The following is a 20,056-nucleotide window of genomic DNA, read 5'->3' on the forward strand; positions in this document are numbered from 1 at the left end:
TGATGTTAATGTCTAGGAGTAACTTAAATAGTATCATTCATGCTTGTTTTTAAGGAATAGAAGGACAACGTCTTTTTCCCTTTTACACATTTATATGCTTTCTTAGCAACACATTCTTTTTTTTAACCCTTACATACTGTTCAGGGTCAAATTTGACCTTTTTAAAAAAAAAAAAAAACATTTGACAGCTGTAAAAACACCATATACACATTTATTTTAGCAGGATAGCAACTTCTACATCAACTTCTAAAATTCAAAGACAGGTAAGAAAAAAAACCCAATTAGACAATGATGCTGTTCTCCAAGAAGAATTTAACACATCATTTCTTTATAACTGTTATGCATCCATTAACAGCATGTCAGTAGCTGTGAACTTAGCAAAACATGTTCTTTACTGGCATCCAAATGTCCAAAAGTTCCAAAATTGCCCAAACAAAAGTTAACTTATCCCTCCTGTTGTCCTTTCACTCAGGAGGACAACAGGTGTTATCTAAAAAATGAGGTATAATTTCATTTAAATGAGGCCTGGTGACCATCATTTCCAACAATATGTGTACAAACTGTGGTAATAAGTTGAAATGAAGTTGTTTAAAAAGGTTAGGTGATCATTTATACCTTATGCTTTATAAACAGTCAAACCAAACCAGGACAAAAGTTGCAAGGTTGATGGGAAGAAAACAGGAAGGTTAAATACTCATTATTATTATTATCATTTATTTTTGTCTGAGTAGAAAAAGACTCTACTATCGACTGTGTGACAAAGGAAAGCCATTTATTACAAGTGTTTTATTACTTTAACAATACATTTTTACAGAAATTAATATAAATATCAAAGCATACCTTATTCATACATTTCTCCCCTGCAAGCCTGATGATAACAACTTCAGTAGCATGTTAGATTATAGTGTATTTAAAGAAGTATATTTTTATTTACTTTAACCTCACTGATAAAAGCACTGAGTATACAATATTCTTCTATCCTCAAAACTATTTCACCATACTTCAAGATTGTTCGAAAATGAAACCTGTTTTTTTGGGGGGTCAAAAATGTAAAAATGTACAAAAGCAAGATCATGTAAACATTAATTCATTATTGAGGAGTGCCTGGTTTTAAAAAAAAGACATTTGCAAAATCATCAAGGTTTGAACTTGAGGGCGAGCTCCTCCAACGCCGCCACGAGCTTCTCCTCCTCCTGAGCTGTGGACCTGGAGGAGGCCAGAGGAAGGTGCGTCGCCACCGCTTTGCGATCTGGAAGAAATTTTACAGACACTTATTAGTTGTTGGAGTTATGATTAGATTTCCACCTCTCTAAATGCAGGGCAAATATCACGATCAAGCTTTATGAAGTGCTAAGAAGAGAGAAGGAGCTCTGTTTCTGACCCTGGAAGAAGAGTCCGCTCGGCTGCTTGGAGGCGGGCAGAGACGCAGCGAGCCACACCACCGTGTCAGCACCCATCGCCTCTGTCCTCAGTCTGGACTGCATCTTAGCGTGGAAGGAAGGCATGGAGGACTGGACGGCTGCAGAGAGGAAGACAAAGCAACATGTAGGTGAGGATCAACAGATGTGGCGTTATACATGCTGATCTTTATTACACTTTGCAGCTAACATGCATTGATTTGGTTTCTCAGAGAAGTACTCAAAGCAAAAACCAACATAAAAATCACATTTGCTGCTTTTCTCTGTTTCAAATATTTGTAAAGTGAAAATGTTCGGGGGTTTTGGACTGAACAAGTAATCTGAAGACGCCCTTCTAGAAACTTGTGATGGATATTTTTTCTGACATTTCTTAGACTAAATGATTATTAAAAAAAAAAAAAAAAAAAAAAAAGGCTAATTATTCATCTCACTCTTCACACTAGGCCTGTCATGATAACTACATTTATTGGACGATATATTGTCTCAGAAATAATCGTAATAAACGATATTATTGTCATTTTATACCACTGATATAATGATAATATAACAGCATAATAATGCTAGGGGGGGGGGAGAGGGGTGGGATTGGAGTGTAAATGACTCTGAAAATTATTGGTTGATGGTCATTTTATGTGTGGCTTATTTTTCTTTTAGTTCCCTTATCCGTTTCCTTTGCCCTTTTGTTTTGGATCTTTTATTTTGAAGGCTTTGTGAGCAAAACAGGAAGTTGATGCAACGGTTGTCATGGAGACGGTGACTTGACAGCGCAAAGGGCCATTCAATTAACGGTGTTAAGGAAAGGTTATTAAGTTATTATTTATGATAAATGAGTGTTATATCTGTGATCAAGCGACCTAGCTGGAAAGGGAACAAGGTATTTTATTCTATTTTATTAATAGTGTATATATAATATATTTATGTTAAGTAATATTTGTACTTTAATAAGAATAATAAAGAAATATCTTATCTTAACTAGGCTAGGCATTATTATGCTATTAAATTACTATTATACCAGTGGTATGAAATGATCTTCAAATGACAATAATATCGTTTATCGCGATTATTTCTGAGACAATATATCGTCTAATAAATGTAGTTATCGTGGCAGACCTAATCTTTACACTTCACCTTAAACCTGAGTTAAACCACATGTGATGCTACAGCTGAACTGGGTTTACACTGAACCACAGCTGCTGTTGGACTCTCAAAGACACAGCAGTGAGATTAAAGAGAGCCGTTTCATGTACCCGGTGTGTCGGCCCAGCCGGGATGCATGGAGGAGAAGTGGACGTCTTTGTGCTGAGAAGCCCATCTCTCTGTCAGAATCACCTGCTGTCTCTGTCGAAATTAAAAACACAAAGAACACGTCAACAAACGCAGATACATGCAGTGTTAGTTTTCTAAGTGACCGTCGGGTGCGCGGCTGTGGTTACTTTGTTCTGAGCGTAGACCATGGTGCCGTCGAACGTCCCCTTCTCTACCTGGAGGTCGTCTACGTTCAGCTTCTGCGTGAGCATGCCGCCTGAAGACACGGTGACCTGCAGAGGAGACGGAGAACAGTATATTTATGTTTACTTTTAAGAGAGAACAAGACTGACTGTTCATATAGAGATGTGACAGTTAATACAAGGTTGCTCACTCACCACTCTGGGGTCTTCAGCTTTCTTCAGAGCAGGTATCAGAGCTGAGGTGAGGACGTACATACCTGAAATGGATTGATGTAGAAAAAAAAGGGATTTTCACATTTTTTTGGTATTAATCGAAATGCGTCTAAAGTACAAAGTATTGAAAATTGGTATTAGATGTCTGGTCATATTTGTACTTATTCTTTGATCAGATAATTTACCATTTAAATCTGAATTTAGCCAATCTGATCTGGGTTTTTTTCAGGCACATTTCTTGTTGTACAGCTGCTTTTATTTAAACATTTACACTCAAATTTGACACCTTTTCTTACATGAAAAAAAGAAGATTGTAGAAAAGATCATAATCAATATTTCTCAAAAAAACACTTTTCTTTGTTCCTTACCGAGTGTATTTGTGGCAAAGTTCTTCTCTAAACTCTCCTCTGTTAACTCTCTCTGGTTCACCATACAGCCTGCATTGTTGATCTGGTGACAAATGACAAGTGATGAAATTACACTGCAACATAGTCTGAGCGTGTGTGTGTGTGTGTGTGTGTGTGTGTGTGTGTGTGTGTGTATATGTGTGTGTGTATGTGTGTGCCACCTACCAGCACATGTACAGTGTTGTTTTGTGAGAAGCTCTGGGCGAACTCCCACACCTGTCTGATGCTGGACATGTCAACGATGTGGACGTGGACATTCTGAATACACAGAAAACATAATAATTATAATAATAATAATAATAATGGCTCAGTGATGAATACTTTGTCAGGAGTTGCAGTGTTGTTCATGTTTCTGTTTCATACACTATAACTAGTAATACATCTTTTATTAGATTTGGACCTGTTGCTGCTTTAAAAGCTATTCAGACTGTGACAGAAGAAGGTCTCAGTTTGTTGTTTATGCCAGACATGATTCCTAAATGGGCTGCATTTTTGGAAAAAAATAAAATAAAATAGTGAAAAATGGATGTCACAGATTCAAAAAACAGAAAAGCAACAAATTCTCACATTTTTGAAACAGGAAACAGACAGAGTTTGACTTTTTTTTTTTGCTTGATGATCAATTATTTAATTATACATTTTGTAATTTGAAACTAAATTTGGACTTTTTCACTTGTCTGTCAATTGTTGAATTATTTCAGCATTAAGTAATATTTTTTCTTAGTAAAAGTAAGTTACACACAAACACATTACATTATTACATAAAACTAAATCAGTGAAACATTTATCCTGTCTGTCTTTGTTGGTACTATCCTGATCTTCATCTTTATAGTAGCACCATGCACTTGAATGCACGTTACAAATTCAGTTGTATTCATTACTGTTGTGTCTCATGCGAGATAACTGGACTAATTCTGACTGGAAGTACAGATTAGAGAAGAGGAATCAGTAAGTAGAGACACCAGTGATGAATAAAGCCAAACATCTTTGATGGTGTCACATTTAATATATATGGTACACTGCCAGCAATAATACGTAACAGTCTCAATTTCAATCTGAATTAAAAGATGCATATTCAAATGTCCAGATATGTTTTCTATATAGACATTTATAGAGGGTTAGAGTCCATTGTTTTCCAAAAGCTCTGTTTTTCTTATCCACATTCAAATGCGCTGCTGGCATTTATCTGCTCTGAAATACTTTTTTCCTGTTAAAGTCAATATAATTTAAAAAAATGCCTGTTAAGTGTTGAAGGAGGGCCAAAACACAAAGAAAAGGCTGTTTTTGGAAGTGTAAGCCCTCTAGTGGACAAACTGTTACACTGTTAGAGATAAACAAAGTCACAGTGGAAAGCAGACAGACAGACAGACAGACAGAGAGAGAGAGACAGACATGTGGCATCTCACCTCATTTTTACTCCGTTCTACTATTTCATCTTTGGCTGCGTCTGCTCGCCCTTTGTTTCGACACACCATGTGAACAGTTCCCCCTGCACATAAAAAACATGTCAGTGGACTCACATCACCTCAAAGATGATCTGAAAAGTCAGAACTAGGCTGTACTGCTGTTGTGGAGGTGTCAAAAAAACAAAAAAAACAAATCAGGCTAGAAATGTAGGTTCTAAAGTTACATTTCTATGCATAACCCACATGATGCTCAGTGGATGCAAATGTATTTATCTTGTGGAACTTTATAAACTATAACTAAACTCTGTCTGTTGTTAACTGTGGACACTCTAACACTCACCTCTGTTGGCTATTTCCTGCGCTGTGGCTTTTCCTATGCCGCTGTTGGCTCCTGTTATCAGGAAGGACCTCCCACTCAGGTTCACCTCCAGGTCTGCTGGAACGAAATGCTTCGCTGCAGCTTCATAGCCACACCTGTTAGGAGCAAAGTGCAGTATGGTATAGATTCACAGTAAGTACTGGCACCAGTATCACACCATATTTTCTGCAACATCCAGTCTGCTTTAGTGTAGTTGTTGTTTTTGATATCACCTGCAGCTTTCATGCATCACGTATCTCATTCTTACTGTGAAAATAAAAGCTGACAATCTGTTTATAAGACATGAAAGCTGATTATCATTTACTTACAATCTGTGATCACTTCATCTTACATGTAGAATATTAGATTTATTGGAAGTAGAGTCCGAACGGTATATATCAGTCAGCCGATAATATTGGGCGATATTGACCTATCACATATACATATCGTATCAGTGAATATATTGTCTTCTATGTGCTGATTTTTTTTGTTCTATAGTCAACATTTTATGTATATATGACCATTTTTCTTAATCCATGTTTAATACATGCATGTTGTTGCTGTCTTGTTTTTAATGTAATTCTAAATATTAATTCCCAGAGAAGTTTACTGTTTCAGTGCACTGATGTCATTTAACACCATAAAGTTTATTGTTAAACTGTAAAATATCAGACCTTCATTACATTTGTGGGATCATTACAAAAATGTTTATCTATATATGTATTCTGATTATAGGCCATGTAGATATATGCTATGAATTGGCCACTGCTAAAATATCAGATAAGGGGATTAATTACTTTATTGTTTGTTTCATATAAAGATGTGGTCCTATGTGTAACAATTTGAAAGCAGTAAGCTTGTTGTGTAATAAGAATGCATCCCAGTTGGAAGACAGTTGACCTTTGGTAAAGACATGATTATCACATTGCAGGGGTAAAGACAGAACAGTGCTTCTCTCAAATAATAATGATTAGGAAGTCATCATCATCATCTCAGGGGCTATTGTTCTGTACTCAGGGGCTATTGTTCTGTACTCAGGGGCTATTGTTCTGTACTCAGGGATACAGGATGTCTTGTGATTCTGTAAGTTTCAGAGACAGGAACTGTCACACTACCCTGGACGTTGCTTAAGGAGGTCACAGGAAGGACACATGAGAAGATGGAGGAGGGAGTCCGATCACCTGCCCACCAGGAGACCAAACCTCACATTGCATAACCATTCTGGATTGTATATAAGACTGGGTTAGGAAGAGATAGGAGTCAGACTTCGTGAACTGACGACAGACAATGTTAGTCAGGGATAGGAAATCTCGACCCAGAGCTCTGTATGTTTTATTCATTTACTGCTAAATAAAATAGCCTGTGAGACCGCTCATCTTCTCCTATCCTTTCATTCAACGAACACACAGACTGAGCTAACACATAGCGTATGATTTAGCGAGTAGAATTAGCTCAAGTCGAAAACAGCCAATATATTGGAATTTCTTTGGTCGCTAATATCAGTCCTAACATCTGCCCCAAAAAACAGTATCAGTCGGGCCCCTAATTGGAAGTACATTTAACTCTTTGAGAAAAAAAAAAAAGAATCATAGATGATTGTCTCCTAACTGATATAATTATTGCAGGTAACATGTGACAGTATTATATCACCATTATCTTGTGTTTCATAAGTGTTGATGATTTGTTTTGTTGAGTAAGATGAGTTATTTCCTCCTCAAGAGTAAAAATATCATTAATGATGAGAAAAAAATGGATGAGAAGAAATATATCATTATTCATACTGCTGGAACAACCCCACATTTACTTATTGATGAATCAATGCAGTCATTGATGACAATCAATGAAGACTTTGTACTACTTATTATGTTATTAGACTATAGTACAGCCTTTGTATTGAGTATTGCATAAGTCCTACTAGTTACCACTACCTGTGACACACATATAGCAGCTACATACCATCACTCACAAAGCAACATGTGTGACTTTAAGCCTCACAATCCTGTCTGACAGCAGGTCTGAAGGATAATACCACAAGAGGAGGATCAGGTAAATGTTCACTTTAGAAGCTCTCAGTAAAATAATAATCTCTCCACTTACTTCGTATATTCTTGGAGTCCTTTCATTAACCAAACGGCATTCCTGTAAATGGACATTTTTAACGAAAAAGTAACCGCTCAGCTTGTCCTGTTGAGCTTTGTTCACTGTTAGTTTCACAAGAATGACTGCTGCTGGTTATGTGTGTATGTTATGTAGTAAGGGGAGTCACGTGTATGATCACCGGAAGTAGCTACGTTATACAAACATTGTAGCGCCCCTGGTGGACCAGTACTGTAAACACGAATAAATAAAATTGAAGTACTCTTTTATTTTAACAAATGACTTTTAGCTTGAGTAAAACGAAAAAAGAAAAAAAAAGAAAAAAAACAAACAGTAAAGCCAACTGAAATAGTAAATATTAATATGAATGTTTCGGCGGGAAACTTGCAGTTGTCAGGATGGCCGAGTGGTCTAAGGCGCCAGACTCAAGGTAACACCTTCCTGTGAAAAGGGACTTCTGGTCTCCGAATGGAGGCGTGGGTTCGAATCCCACTTCTGACATTAACCTTTTGACACATTATGGATAAACTGTAACACCCGCTTACACATTAAATAACAATTCAATTATTTTGCACATTTTATGAATCTTCTAATTATTTATCTCCAACATCGGGAGGATTATATACATTCATAAAATGAAACTGTCTTTGAAAAAGCCCATAGTGATGGACTAATTTACTCAAGCAGGTAGCTTGCAGTAATTACTTAATCATGTCATTACTTTATACGTCTCTTCAATAATTCAGAGGGACAAGAAGATGTAGTTGCCGGTTCACTTTTCTGAATTATGAATACTTTTACTTTTGACAAGAAAAGTACATTTACATCATGTGTGCAGTATTGTTACTGTAAAGGATGTAAATATTTTTTCCACCACTGGAGAGAAAATGCTGATGAGTGTTTCAGTGTTATATTCTGTATGTTAACACATTTTTTTCATCATATTATGGACTTAAATCTGACGGGCTTAAATCTGACTTTGCATTTAGTTTTCAGCAATAATAATATTCGCCACTATCATAAGAGTATATTTGTAGACCTATGTGTGTGTTTGTGTGTGTGTATTTGTGTGTTTTTTTGTTGTCAGTTTTTCATTGACCAGTGGATTGAATTCTGTAATGTAACTAAAGTGATATTTCATCTCCTCCTTTATAGGGACATTTTATCTTGCTGAGAAGAAAAAGCTTACAGCACCTGGTATTCCCAGGCGGTCTCCCATCCAAGTACTAACCAGGCCCGACCCTGCTTAGCTTCCGAGATCAGACGAGATCGGGCGTGTTCAGGGTGGTATGGCCGTAAGCGATTTTACAGGCTGCAGAAAGCCTATTTAAAGATGACGTTATTCAAGCCGTGTTTGGGATTCACGTGTTCGTCCTTTCTATTCTTTACAAAAGACGAGTCTGGTGATATTTTATGTTTTCATAAAATCCCAGTCTAACAGTGAATTGATCCTCCGAACAAGCGATTGGCCAAAACTTGATATTTTGAGTTGTGGCTTAACTAAACGTCCAGAGCCGTCTGTGACACGTCAAACGTTCATTTTAAAATAGCCTACTTGATGCCTTCAGTTGTGAATAACAATCTCTCAGCCTACACGTCCTCTGGTTAAATAAGGCAGCAGCTAATATTACACCATAAAAGCTTTATAGTTGTCATGTCGATAGGCATGAAAGCGTTCATCTGTCTAACATTAGCAGTAATCAAACAGACTTGTAGGCGATAGTCTTGTACAGTTGTCAGGATGGCCGAGCGGTCTAAGGCGCCAGACTCAAGGTGACAAACCTTCCTAAGAATGGGACTTCTGGTCTCCGAATGGAGGCGTGGGTTCGAATCCCACTTCTGACAACAATCTTTTCTCTGTTCGTAAGGATAACTTTGAATCGTAAAGTTCCTATAAAATATATCCTTTCACCATTTGTTGATGTTAGATCTTTATTCTAAACACGTTTTAACACTTTGGATGTCACATGACTTTTTTGTCAGTGACAGTGATTAACAGTAGCTGGAAAGGACTTAAATCAACCATCAAATTTATTAACTCACCTGACGTGAAAAAACGTCGTATTTATTATAAAAATATACAAAACATTTGATAATAAAAAAAAATGGTGTGTACATTTTTGATATTCCAGACCAAAATAGTAGACACCAAGCCTATACAAACATGTTTAGCAGCGGTGGTTATAGCTTGTATTGCAGCCTGGGTGAATCCCCCTTCAGTGGCCCCAGCAACCCCCCTTTGCCACCTTCCGATAGTAGCATTTCCTGTTGTGACACTTTTACTTCATCAGTAGCATCAGTAGCTACTGGACAAAAGTCAGCCTTCACTTTAACCACTACACGGCCACTTGAGCCAGGTCATAACAAATGGGGGCTTGTCTTAACCGTTATGCCATTTTTGGGTTTTTATTTTTATTTTCTTGATAATCTTGGGCTCTGTTCATGCATATGGCATCAAATTTACCAATTATTTTTTAATATTATTTCAACACATCACATATAATAGCTCTATACTAAACTGTAAAGAAATCATTTTCAAGCCCTGGCTTCAAAGTGGTAGCTGTTTTTTTCCCAACAGATGGCGCCATTTAGCTATATTTTGCCTATGGGAGAATACAATGTAGTGCCCCCCAGTCCTGCTTGTCATGTATTATGAAGCACAGCAGATCAGTGAAAAATGTGAGTGTGTCCAGAATGACCTGGATGTGTTGGTATGGGTATCAGAGTGTGGTATGTATGTGTGTATTGAAATATAAATCTGTGTGTGAGTGTGTGTACATAAATGTGTTTATGTGCCGATACAAATGGAGAATTTGTATTGTCTTGCAGGCATTTATAGTATTATGTCTAAGTCTCTCACACACACACACACACACACACACACACACACACACACACACACACACACACACACACACACACACACACACACACACACACACACACACACACACACACACACACACACACACACACACACACACACACACACACACACACACATGAATGTGTACACGCAGGTCATCAAACCCAATAGAATAAAATATGTAACACCACAAAGGTGCTGTACATTTACTGTAAGTTAGTTATTGAGCTTTGAGCATTAAAAAAAACAGTTGTATAACTTAAACTGGCATGTAAAGGGTTAAAATCCTGAAAATGAATGACTATTTGATATTTATTATCAGGACTGATGATGGTTAAATACTAGTAATTCATAACATTTTTATGGCAGTCTTTTGACACTAACATTTTTGTCCCTAATGTGCCATGTATAACATTTTATAAAATAATGCATAAGGATAAAGGTTAGTATAGTGAAAGTTTGTTTGGTGCATCAGGGCTCATGGTGTCATTGTACTGCTGATTAGTTGATTTGGTCCACATGTATGCTGGCTTGGTGCTTTTGTATTGGGAGATACATCATTTGAGACAGTGCCATGTGGGGGCATTAATCACAGTCACATTTTCCCACCCAGTGTTGGAGATCTGTGTCACTATACAGGAAGTGGTAAGAGAAACAGGGAATATTGAGATGACAGGCAGCTGTTAGAAGTTGTAGACCTAAATAAATGTACTCTATTGAAACCTATATAACAAAAATGAACATGGCTAGTTTCAATTCAAAACTAAAGAGACATTTCCATTGATCAGTATTGATGATGTCTTTTCTTCTGTTTGCAGAGCATCTCAGTCTTCAATGTGGTGTTGTCTGAATAGTGATTCACCTGCTGACTGATCTAGCATCAGTTCTGGAGTATAATAATCAAAACATCTCAGACTCCAATGTGGATCTACCTGGCTTCTTTCTTATACGATCGGACAGAGATGCTAAAGCTAGTGGCAAGAAAAAAGATGGGGGCTTGACTTTATTTGTGAACCAGAAATGGTGCAGTCCTACGCATGTTACTGTCAAGGAGAATTTGTGTTGTCCAGATATTGAATTATTGGCAGTTAGTATGAGAGACCATATTATGTACCAAGAGAATTCAGTTATATCAATACTTGTTTACATCCCACCCAAGGCAACTACTGTAGTTCGATGTGAAGTTCTCCATGACCTCGTTGCTAAGATACAGACTAAACATCCTGAGGCACTTTTGATAATATCAGGAGACTTCAATCATGTTTCCCTATCCTCCCACCTGACTGGATTTACACAGTTTGTTAATTATCCCACCAGAGAAAAATAAAACCCTTGATCTGCTGTATGCCAATGTCAAAGAAGCTTACAGAACCACTGCCTTACCACCACTTGGCAGGTCAGATCACAACTTTTGCTCTTCTGGAGACTTACAAACCCTGTGTGTGGAGGCAGCCTGCAACTAAACTCACAGTCAGTAAATGGACACCAGAGGCTACCGAGGCTCTAAAGCAGTGGTTCCCAACCTTTTTCTTGAAGGACCCATATTTTTACCATTGTAAACTTTGGTTTACTCACGAAAATCTTATTGCAGTTACAGCAACGTAACGACACATTAAAACAGCCCATTATTACACCCTTAAAATCAAGAGGGCTTCGCGACTCCCAGTGGCTCTTTGGCGCCCCCCTGAGGGGGTCGCACCCCCCGGGTTGGGAATCACTGCTCTAAAGGACTGCTTTGAATGTACAGACTGGAATGTGTTGCTGGAAACAGAGGAGAACAGTATGGACATTGACAGACAGGTTGACTGCTTTACTGATTACATCAACTTCTGTAGAGACACAGTCATACCAACAAAGACTGTACGTTGTTTCCACAATAACAAACCATGGATAACTAGTGATTTAAAGGCAATCCTCAACAAGAAGAAGGGAGCTTTTAGAGATGGTGACAAAGCACGGCTAAAACAAGTACAATATGAGTTGAATAAGAGACTAAAGATGGCAAAGGTGGAATACAAAAAGAAATTGGAGAGGAATCTACAGCACAGCAACATCCGTGAAATGTGGAGAGGAATCAACACCATCTCTGGTTACAACAACAAGAAAAGACAGCCAGTGGTGGGTGATGTAGAAAGAACTGATGAACTCAACCAGTTCATCAACAGATTCAATAGAGCGGCCTGTTCACACTGTACACAGCGGACTTCAAATACAACTCTGAGTCCTGGCACATCCAGAAATACTCGGACGACACTGCTATTATGGCGTGTATCAGGAATGGACAGGAATCTGAATATAGGGATCTGATAAAAGCCTTCAGCGACTGGAGTCACAAGAACTATCTCCTACTGAACACCTCAAAGACTACGGAAATGATAATAGATTTCCGAAGGTTCAAGCCCCCTCTTCAGTCAGCAAATACTTGTGGGGTGGACATCGAGGTGGTGCCAAGTTATAAGTATCTAGGTATATACCTGGATAATAAGTTGGACTGGTCCCTAAACACAGACGCTCTCTACAAAAAGGGGCAGAGCCGCCTCTTTTTCTTAAAGAAGCTCAGATCTTTTGACATCTGTAGTAAGATGCTGCAGATGTTTTATCAGTCTGTGGTGGCAAGTGTGTTGTTTTATGCTGCAGTCTGCTGGGGAGGCAGCATCAGACACAGAGATGCAAGGCGGCTGGACAAACTAGTCAGAAGAGCTGGCTCTGTGATTGGAGCCAGGTTGGACACTCTGGAGGAGGTGGTGGAGAGATGCACTGTGAAGATGTTCGAGGCCATCTTGAAATACCCGGATCATCCGCTACATAACACCTTTATGGACCTAAAAAACAGCAGTGGACGGATCCTCTCTCTCCGTTGCAGGACGGAGAGATTTAAAAGATTTTTATATTGATATTCATTTGATACATGAATATATTTTCCTTATATATTTATACAATTATAGGTGTGAATGATGATGACACACCCACAGAGCACAGGAAAGACATTTTACCAGTTAATAAATGTTCCAAACAAACCTAATTTAGCTCTGAAACAAAGAAAGCAGAAGTGATTATCTAAGTTCAACTAGTTCATTACTGAGGAACATAAAATACTGTTAGATTTTGACATTTTTAAGTAAATATCTTATTCGAGTTTGCATTGTGTTTCTTTAAATAACTAAACCAATTGTCTTTTCTTATCAATAGAAGATCTCAGAAGTGGATCAGCCCACTTAAAATCACAGGACTTATCTGTTGTGGGGAAATAGGTCAGCAGTATGAATTTGAAATATGTGTGAGCCTCCCTTCATAGTGAACAGAGGGGGAACAGTATCTGATAGTAATATTCCAAGCTGTCAGGATGCGTTCCCCCTGTTTTAAATGGTCAAATTTAATGATATCAGCCTGAAAATCACAGGACTTATCTGTTGTGGGGAAAGAAGTCAGCAGTATGAATTTGAAAGATGTATGAGCCTCCCCTCATAGTGAACAGAGGGGGAACAGTATCTGACAGTATTATTCCAAGCTGTCAGGATGCGTTCCCCCTGTTTTAAATGGTCAAATTTAGTGATATCAGCCTGAAAATCACAGGTATCTTTTGTGGGGAAATAGGTCAGCAGTATGAATTTGAAATATGTGTGAGCCTCCTTTCCTATGGAACAGAGGGGGAACAGTATCTGATAGCAATATTCCAAGCTATCAGGATGCGTTCCCCCTGTTTTAAATGGTCAAATGTAGTGATATCAGCCTGAAAATCACAGGACGTATCTGTTTTGGGGAAAGAAGTCAGCAGTATGAATTTGAAAGATGTGTGAGCCTCCTTTCCTATGGAACAGAGGGTGAACAGCTGACCCTTGTGTAGCATGATTTTGGTCATCCTACACTGTATAATATTGACGATATTGAAGATTTTTGAATATAAAAAATCTCCAAAATTATATCAAAACTAATTTCCCCAAAATATATGTTGTAGTATAATTATCAGGTGACTCTTGTTGTGTAGCATGATTTTGGTCATCCTACACTGTATAATAATAACACTATTGACGATATTTCAAAATAAAATTCCCCAAAAACATGCAATTTTTTTCCCCTGAAATAACTGTTGTAGTATGATTATCAGGTGACCCTTGTTGTGTAGCATGATTTTGGTGAGTATACAGTGTATAATATTAACGCTATTGACGATTTTTCACAATAAAATTCCCCAAAAATATGCAAAAAGTTTTTTTTCTGAAATGACTGTTGTAGTATGATTATCAGGTGACCCTTGTTGTGTATCATGATTTTGGTCATCCTACACTGTATAATATTAACGCTATTGACGATTTTTCACAATAAAATTCCCCAAAAATATGCAAAAACAAAATTTTCCGAAATAACTGTTGTAGTACGATTATCAGGTGACCCTTGTTGTGTAGCATGATTTTGGTCATCCTACACTGTATAATATTAACGCTATTGACAATTTTTCACAATACAATTCCCCAAAAATATGCAAAAACACATTTTTCTGAAATAACTGTTGTAGTACGATTATCTGGTGACCCTTGTTGTATAGCATGATTTTGGTGAGTATACAGTGTATAATATTAACGCTATTGACTGCTAAAATTCCCCAAAAATATGCAAAAAGATATATTATCAAGTGTACATTTGATAATATATGAATCATCATCACTCAAACATGGAACATTTTTTTAATTAATTACTTTTTTAAGTTAATTGCTCTTGGGGGCCCCTTAGTGGTCATGGTGCCCTAAGCAGCTGCTTAGTTCGCTTATGCCTTGGGCTGAGAGATTGGGAACTCTCCTGTAACTCGAACAATGAGAAATGTAGAAGTAGACCTTTCTTTGTCAAATGTATTTATTTAATAATTTCAATTAACTCATTTTGTCTTCTAAATACACAATCTTTTTTTTAAAAATCACTTACTAAGCAAAATAAATGAAATAACTCATACTAATGCTTTGGTCTATTTTGGGTTGAGGGTGAGTTGGGGTGACTTGCTGTAGTGACAGTAACACTGCTATTACCCATTGTTTTAGGAAGAGGAAGAGGCGCCGCTGGTCATAGTTGAGCCGGAGCTTGTCATGGTGGGGAAGGGCTGCTGGTTGTTGTCGAGATTGATGTGGAACTGCTGGGAGGTGTTGTGGAGGGCGGCACTGATGAGGAAGACACGCTGGGGCTTGGGGTTGTGGAGGGCGGCACTGATGAGGAAGACACGGTGGGGCTTGGGGTTGTGGAGGTGGTCGTTGTGGAAGAAGACACAGTGCTGCTTGGGGTTGTGGAGGTTGTCGTTGTGGAAGAAGACACGGTGCTGCTTGGGGTTGTGGAGGTTGTCGTTGTGGAAGAAGACACGGTGCTGCTTGGGGTTGTGGAGGTTGTCGTTGTGGAAGAAGACACGGTGCTGCTTGGGGTTGTGGAGGTTGTCGTTGTGGAAGAAGACACGGTGCTGCTTGGGGTTGTGGAGGTTGTCGTTGTGGAAGAAGACACGGTGGTGGATGTTGTCGTTGTGGTCGAAGGCGTCGTCGTGGCAGCAGACACAGTGGTGGCAGGCGTCACTGTGGCAGTAGATGCAGTGGTGGCCATTGTTGTGGAGGGCACATCTGTGGCCACTGTTGTGCTGGGTGTTGTTGTGGCAGGAGATGCGGTGGTGGCAGTTGTGGAGGCGGGCGTTGTTGTGGTAGAAGGCACAGTAGTGGCCGCTGTTGTGGGGATTGTGGAAGTGGGAGAAGCCATGGTGGAGGCGGTTGTTGTGGAGGATGTAGAGGCAGAAGACGCAGTGGTGGCTGTTGTGGAGGGCGTTGTGGCAGAAGACATGGTGGTGGCCATTGTTGTGGAGGGCGTTGTGGCAGCAGAGACGGTGGTGGCTGTTGTTGTAGAGGACGTTGTGGCAGAAGTTTCAGTAGTGGCTGTCGTGGCAGCAGATGCAGTGGTGGCTGTGTCAGGAGCAGCTGTGGTTGTGGTCATGGTAGGAGCAGCAGTGGTGGTTGTGGTAGTTGTGGTGGTGGTAGTTGCCGTTGTGACAGGAGCAACTGATGATGTGGTAGTTGTGACAGGAGCAGCAATGGTCGTTGTTGTTGTTGTTGTTGTTGTTGTAGGAGTGGTGGTAGTGGTAGTAGTGGTGGTGGTCGTTGTTGGAGTGGTGGTGGTCGTGGTGGTAGAAGGAGCAGTGGTGGTGGTTGTTAAGACAGGAGCAGAGGTGGTGGTAGTTGTAGCTGTTGTGGCAGGAGCAGCGGTGGTGGTGGTAGTTGTTGTGACCGGAGCCGCTGTGTCGGCGCTTGTCGTAGCAGGAGAAGCAGAGGTGGTGGTGGTGGTTGTGACAGATGCTGCTGTGTCAGCTGTTGTTGTGGCAGCTGTTGTTGTGGCTGAAGTAGTAGTTGAAGAAATTGTGGTGGAAACTGTTGTGGAAGTTGTAGATGATGGAATCTCTGTGTCTATTCCAACGTATGGCTCTACAGGAATTTCATCAAATGTCCACATATCATAAATGTCCTCATCATTGTTGTTTTCCAACAGTGAGTCTGTGTCTGGATCAGTTGTTGAGCTGGCCGTTGTCTGTGTGGTATCCGGATCAAAGGGTTCAGTAGGAGGATCATCATCATCAAAGCCCCACAGGTTGAATAAATCTGGATCCTCCACTTGTCTCCTTACATGATGCCTCACAACTTTTTTTTGCAACTTAGGGGAACAAGCTGCTAGTATCGTGCGAAATTTCCCAGTAGAGTCAACATAAACCAGTTGAAAGCCAGATTCCTGTGAACATTTCAATGGTTAGCTTTGACACCAAATTATTTAACAATATGAACAATGTCTTGCACTTGACTTACCATGTCTGGTAACTTTGATATCTCCACATATAATGCACTAGGAGTCCTCTGTTGTCTCACAGAGAAAGCTTCATTGGTGATAAAATCTGCAGAAAAAGCGAGGACTTGAATCAAAAGCTCGGAAAATTAGCTTTTGATGACTATTCAAGCAATAAAGAGCATCCTCTAATACATTAAAATTCTAATGTCACAGCAATTCTTGACATACTGTGCAATATCAACATCTTTCAGGTAGTATTTTACAAGCATTCAAATTTCGAATGATACAGAATGTAACCTGGTTATTAATATTCAGGCTATGGTCACCTGTGCAAAAGAGTCATTGACTCCGGGTGCCCTCTAGCCTGGCTAACACCAGACTCTACCTCAATCTCATGTGAGATTGAGGTAGAGTCTCATGTGAGATTGAGGTAGGGTCTGGCGAGGAGCCGTTCATTTCCTCGTATTTGAGGTGGGATCAACAAATGTCGATCAAATGCTTCTGTACGCTACTGGACAAACTTACAGCCAATCATATCAACGATAAACAATGACGTATTCAGAGCCTGTAGGGAGCAGCGCGAATACATCCTTTTTATGAAGGAAATCATGTAGTGCAAGTTTTTGCTCCATTTCAAAGTAAACTTGCCTTCCAATTTATTTAGCACACAATCTACTGCTGCTTCGAACGGTTGCTGCACCTCCGTCGCCGCCATGCTGGATGTAAACAGAGTTGCTCTACGGTCGTCATTGTCTTGAGCCCGCCTCCCCGTTCTGTGATTGGTTCCCTATCTCAGGCGAAGATTTTGTCTTGGTGGCCATGCTAACTTTCAGAGCGAAGTAGAATCTCGATCGACTGAGAGCATGGGTATACCCAGGCTAGGTGCCCTAAGTATGGCTCTCCTGACCACATTTATGATCTGATATTTAATCATATTCAGTTAAGATTGTGCCTTCATTGTGCAAGGTTCACTATAGTCTTCCATAAAAATGGGTAAAGCAATTTAGATTTAGAGCTGAATACCTATGTATTGGAAAAAAATAACATGCATGTTTCCCCCAATAATTTTCTTTAATGTCCTACAGTATTTTCTTTAATAACTACAGATAATGTCAGTGTGAATCTGTTGTGGCAGGATGATCATTGCTTTAAATTACCCAGTGCTTACCTATCTCTTTCACCTTCTTTAGTTTTGCCCCACCAGGCAGCTTCACAGTGATGCGAGTCTTACAAGACACTAATGGGGATGCGACTCGTGGTGACCTTACTGGATTGTTGCACACAGCCATGCCTGTCATGTTCTTTTGTAGCAGACGGTCAAAATAATGCAGTTTCAGAGGGCGCAATTTGATTCGATTTTCAACCTGGGGATAAAAAAAAAATTGTCAAAATGTGTTGTTTCTTAGTGAGATTGTCTTCCTGACCTTTATGTAAAAGGGACATTTAACAGTTCCTTATCACAGCACAGCACAGCACAAGTCTTGATTGCAAGTTGTAACCTTAACAGGGAGGCCACAGTACCACAAGCATTGATGAGACCATTTATTAGGAGGGTCAGTGATTCACATTAACAAATGTCATTAAAAAGGATAAGTCTGGCATTATTCTCATTTTCCTATTGTCAACAAATCTCATGTACAGAGCCAAACCAACAATGCATTATACATGTATCCAAATCTTATTCCTGTGTGCTCTAGACCCATTGAAACATATCAGTGATACACACTGCTGCAATGTGTGACATGTTCCTTTGTACAAGACTAGTTTGGTTCCAACGGCTTGCTTAGAAATCACTCCAAAAAATAAAATAAAAAAAAAGATAGTAACCTGCCACTGCAAATGTGGGGAATGTGGATGTGGTGTCTATGTGGTGTGAATGTGGTTTACAGAGCTTTGCTAGTTTGTTGTGCTACATAACAACTTCTTGACTACAGGTAGGACAACGTTACCTGGAGTCACATTTCTGCCCTTGTTCAGGCAGCTAATTGCGCCACGCCAAGCTATTGCATACCAGACTAGTCTGTCCACTGAACACAGACTGAAACTGAAACACCCCACCAATGGACCATTACCAGGATTAATAACGGCTCCATTTCAAATTGTAATCCCTACACTACTAGTTACTGTAGTAATCACCTTACTGTAACACTTAAAGTAATGCATGCATAATCAATACGGAAAACAAAACGTGATGGTATGATCAGTTCATTGTTAGTTTTGGTGTTTATGAGATTTGTTGACAAGCATACAGCACAAATGAACACTGAAATGTGTTTTTCTTGCTGTAATCATTTCTCTTGTTAATACTCGTCATCAGAAGATCCCTTCATGATACACTTACAATGTAAGTGATTGAGGACAAAACCCACAGTCCTCCTCCTGTGCAAAAGTTTATTTTAAAGTTCAAATTTGTCAAATCAAGTAGATATCTTTTAACGTTAGTCTTGCTAGTCTCTAAAGTCATTACTTTTAACAGACAAATGAAGCCAACAACGATATCATGCCTGTAAATGGTTACCAAGTAATAGTGGACTAGCCAGCAGACTAGGAGCTAAAATGACAATGAATGAGATAGCCTCACATTATGATCAAAGTCAATTATGGCTTGCAGAAACGATAATCTGAACAGTGGCATTCAATAAACAGTCCTCGAGGATAATGCCTACAATGGTGACAAATTAAAAAAACAAAGTCCAACATTTTTTAACCTCTCCATTTCAAGTCAGTTGACTACTGAGCCATCTGAGTATCCCGTATCCTTCTCAATACCTACACTGAAAATCAGACCCCAAACAAGCTTAGCGGTGATGCATTGCCTGAGGTTAGTCTGAATCTTCCTGTGACAAAAATATGACACATTTTCAAATAAAACTAAACATTTTAACAACTTCACATATTTACGGATGGACCCTGTGAATTAACACCCATTAGTTTTTACAGAAAAATATAATTTTACCTTTATGGCTGTGCGGCAGCTGGTATAAGGGAGCTTCACCAGCAACCACCACCTATAAATATAACTCGAACTTTGACAACTGTCAGGCAGCG

General features: G+C 39.2%; 1 protein-coding gene and 3 non-coding genes across 4 annotated transcripts; 2 read left to right on the forward strand and 2 right to left on the reverse strand.

Annotated features, from left to right (window-relative positions):
• Positions 1–751: 751 nt before the first annotated feature.
• Positions 752–7,508, reverse strand: dhrs12 (dehydrogenase/reductase (SDR family) member 12). Its single transcript, XM_062431147.1, has 10 exons — positions 7,348–7,508; positions 5,233–5,366; positions 4,893–4,975; positions 3,652–3,744; positions 3,448–3,529; positions 3,062–3,123; positions 2,852–2,956; positions 2,666–2,756; positions 1,382–1,519; positions 752–1,249 (listed from the first exon to the last, which is right to left on the reverse strand). The coding sequence occupies exons 1-10, from the start codon at positions 7,401–7,403 to the stop codon at positions 1,137–1,139; spliced, it is 957 nt and encodes a 318-aa protein (XP_062287131.1). The 5' UTR covers positions 7,404–7,508; the 3' UTR covers positions 752–1,136.
• Positions 7,509–7,739: 231 nt separating this feature from the next.
• trnal-caa (transfer RNA leucine (anticodon CAA)) lies at positions 7,740–7,848 on the forward strand. Its single transcript has 2 exons — positions 7,740–7,777; positions 7,803–7,848. It is a non-coding gene; the product is annotated as a tRNA-Leu (tRNA).
• A 681-nt stretch (positions 7,849–8,529) lies between these two features.
• LOC133993476 (5S ribosomal RNA) lies at positions 8,530–8,648 on the reverse strand. The gene has a single exon (XR_009927061.1). It is a non-coding gene; the product is annotated as a 5S ribosomal RNA (ribosomal RNA).
• A 434-nt stretch (positions 8,649–9,082) lies between these two features.
• trnal-caa (transfer RNA leucine (anticodon CAA)) lies at positions 9,083–9,192 on the forward strand. Its single transcript has 2 exons — positions 9,083–9,120; positions 9,147–9,192. It is a non-coding gene; the product is annotated as a tRNA-Leu (tRNA).
• The last annotated feature ends 10,864 nt before the right edge of the window (positions 9,193–20,056 follow it).

The sequence above is a fragment of the Scomber scombrus genome, chromosome 13 (assembly GCF_963691925.1).
Source record: "Scomber scombrus chromosome 13, fScoSco1.1, whole genome shotgun sequence".
Taxonomy (NCBI): Eukaryota; Metazoa; Chordata; class Actinopteri; order Scombriformes; family Scombridae; genus Scomber; species Scomber scombrus.

Bases quoted from the DNA above. Each gene is read 5' to 3' on its own strand.
- dhrs12 (XM_062431147.1), bottom strand. From the start codon at position 7,403: ATGTCCATTTACAGGAATGCCGTTTGGTTAATGAAAGGACTCCAAGAA. The intron at 4,976-5,232 runs GTGAGTGTTAGA...TTTTATGTGCAG, and splicing joins GCAGGAAATAGCCAACAGAG to GGGGAACTGTTCACATGGTG. The intron at 3,530-3,651 runs GTAGGTGGCACA...ATTTGTCACCAG, and splicing joins ACAACACTGTACATGTGCTG to ATCAACAATGCAGGCTGTAT.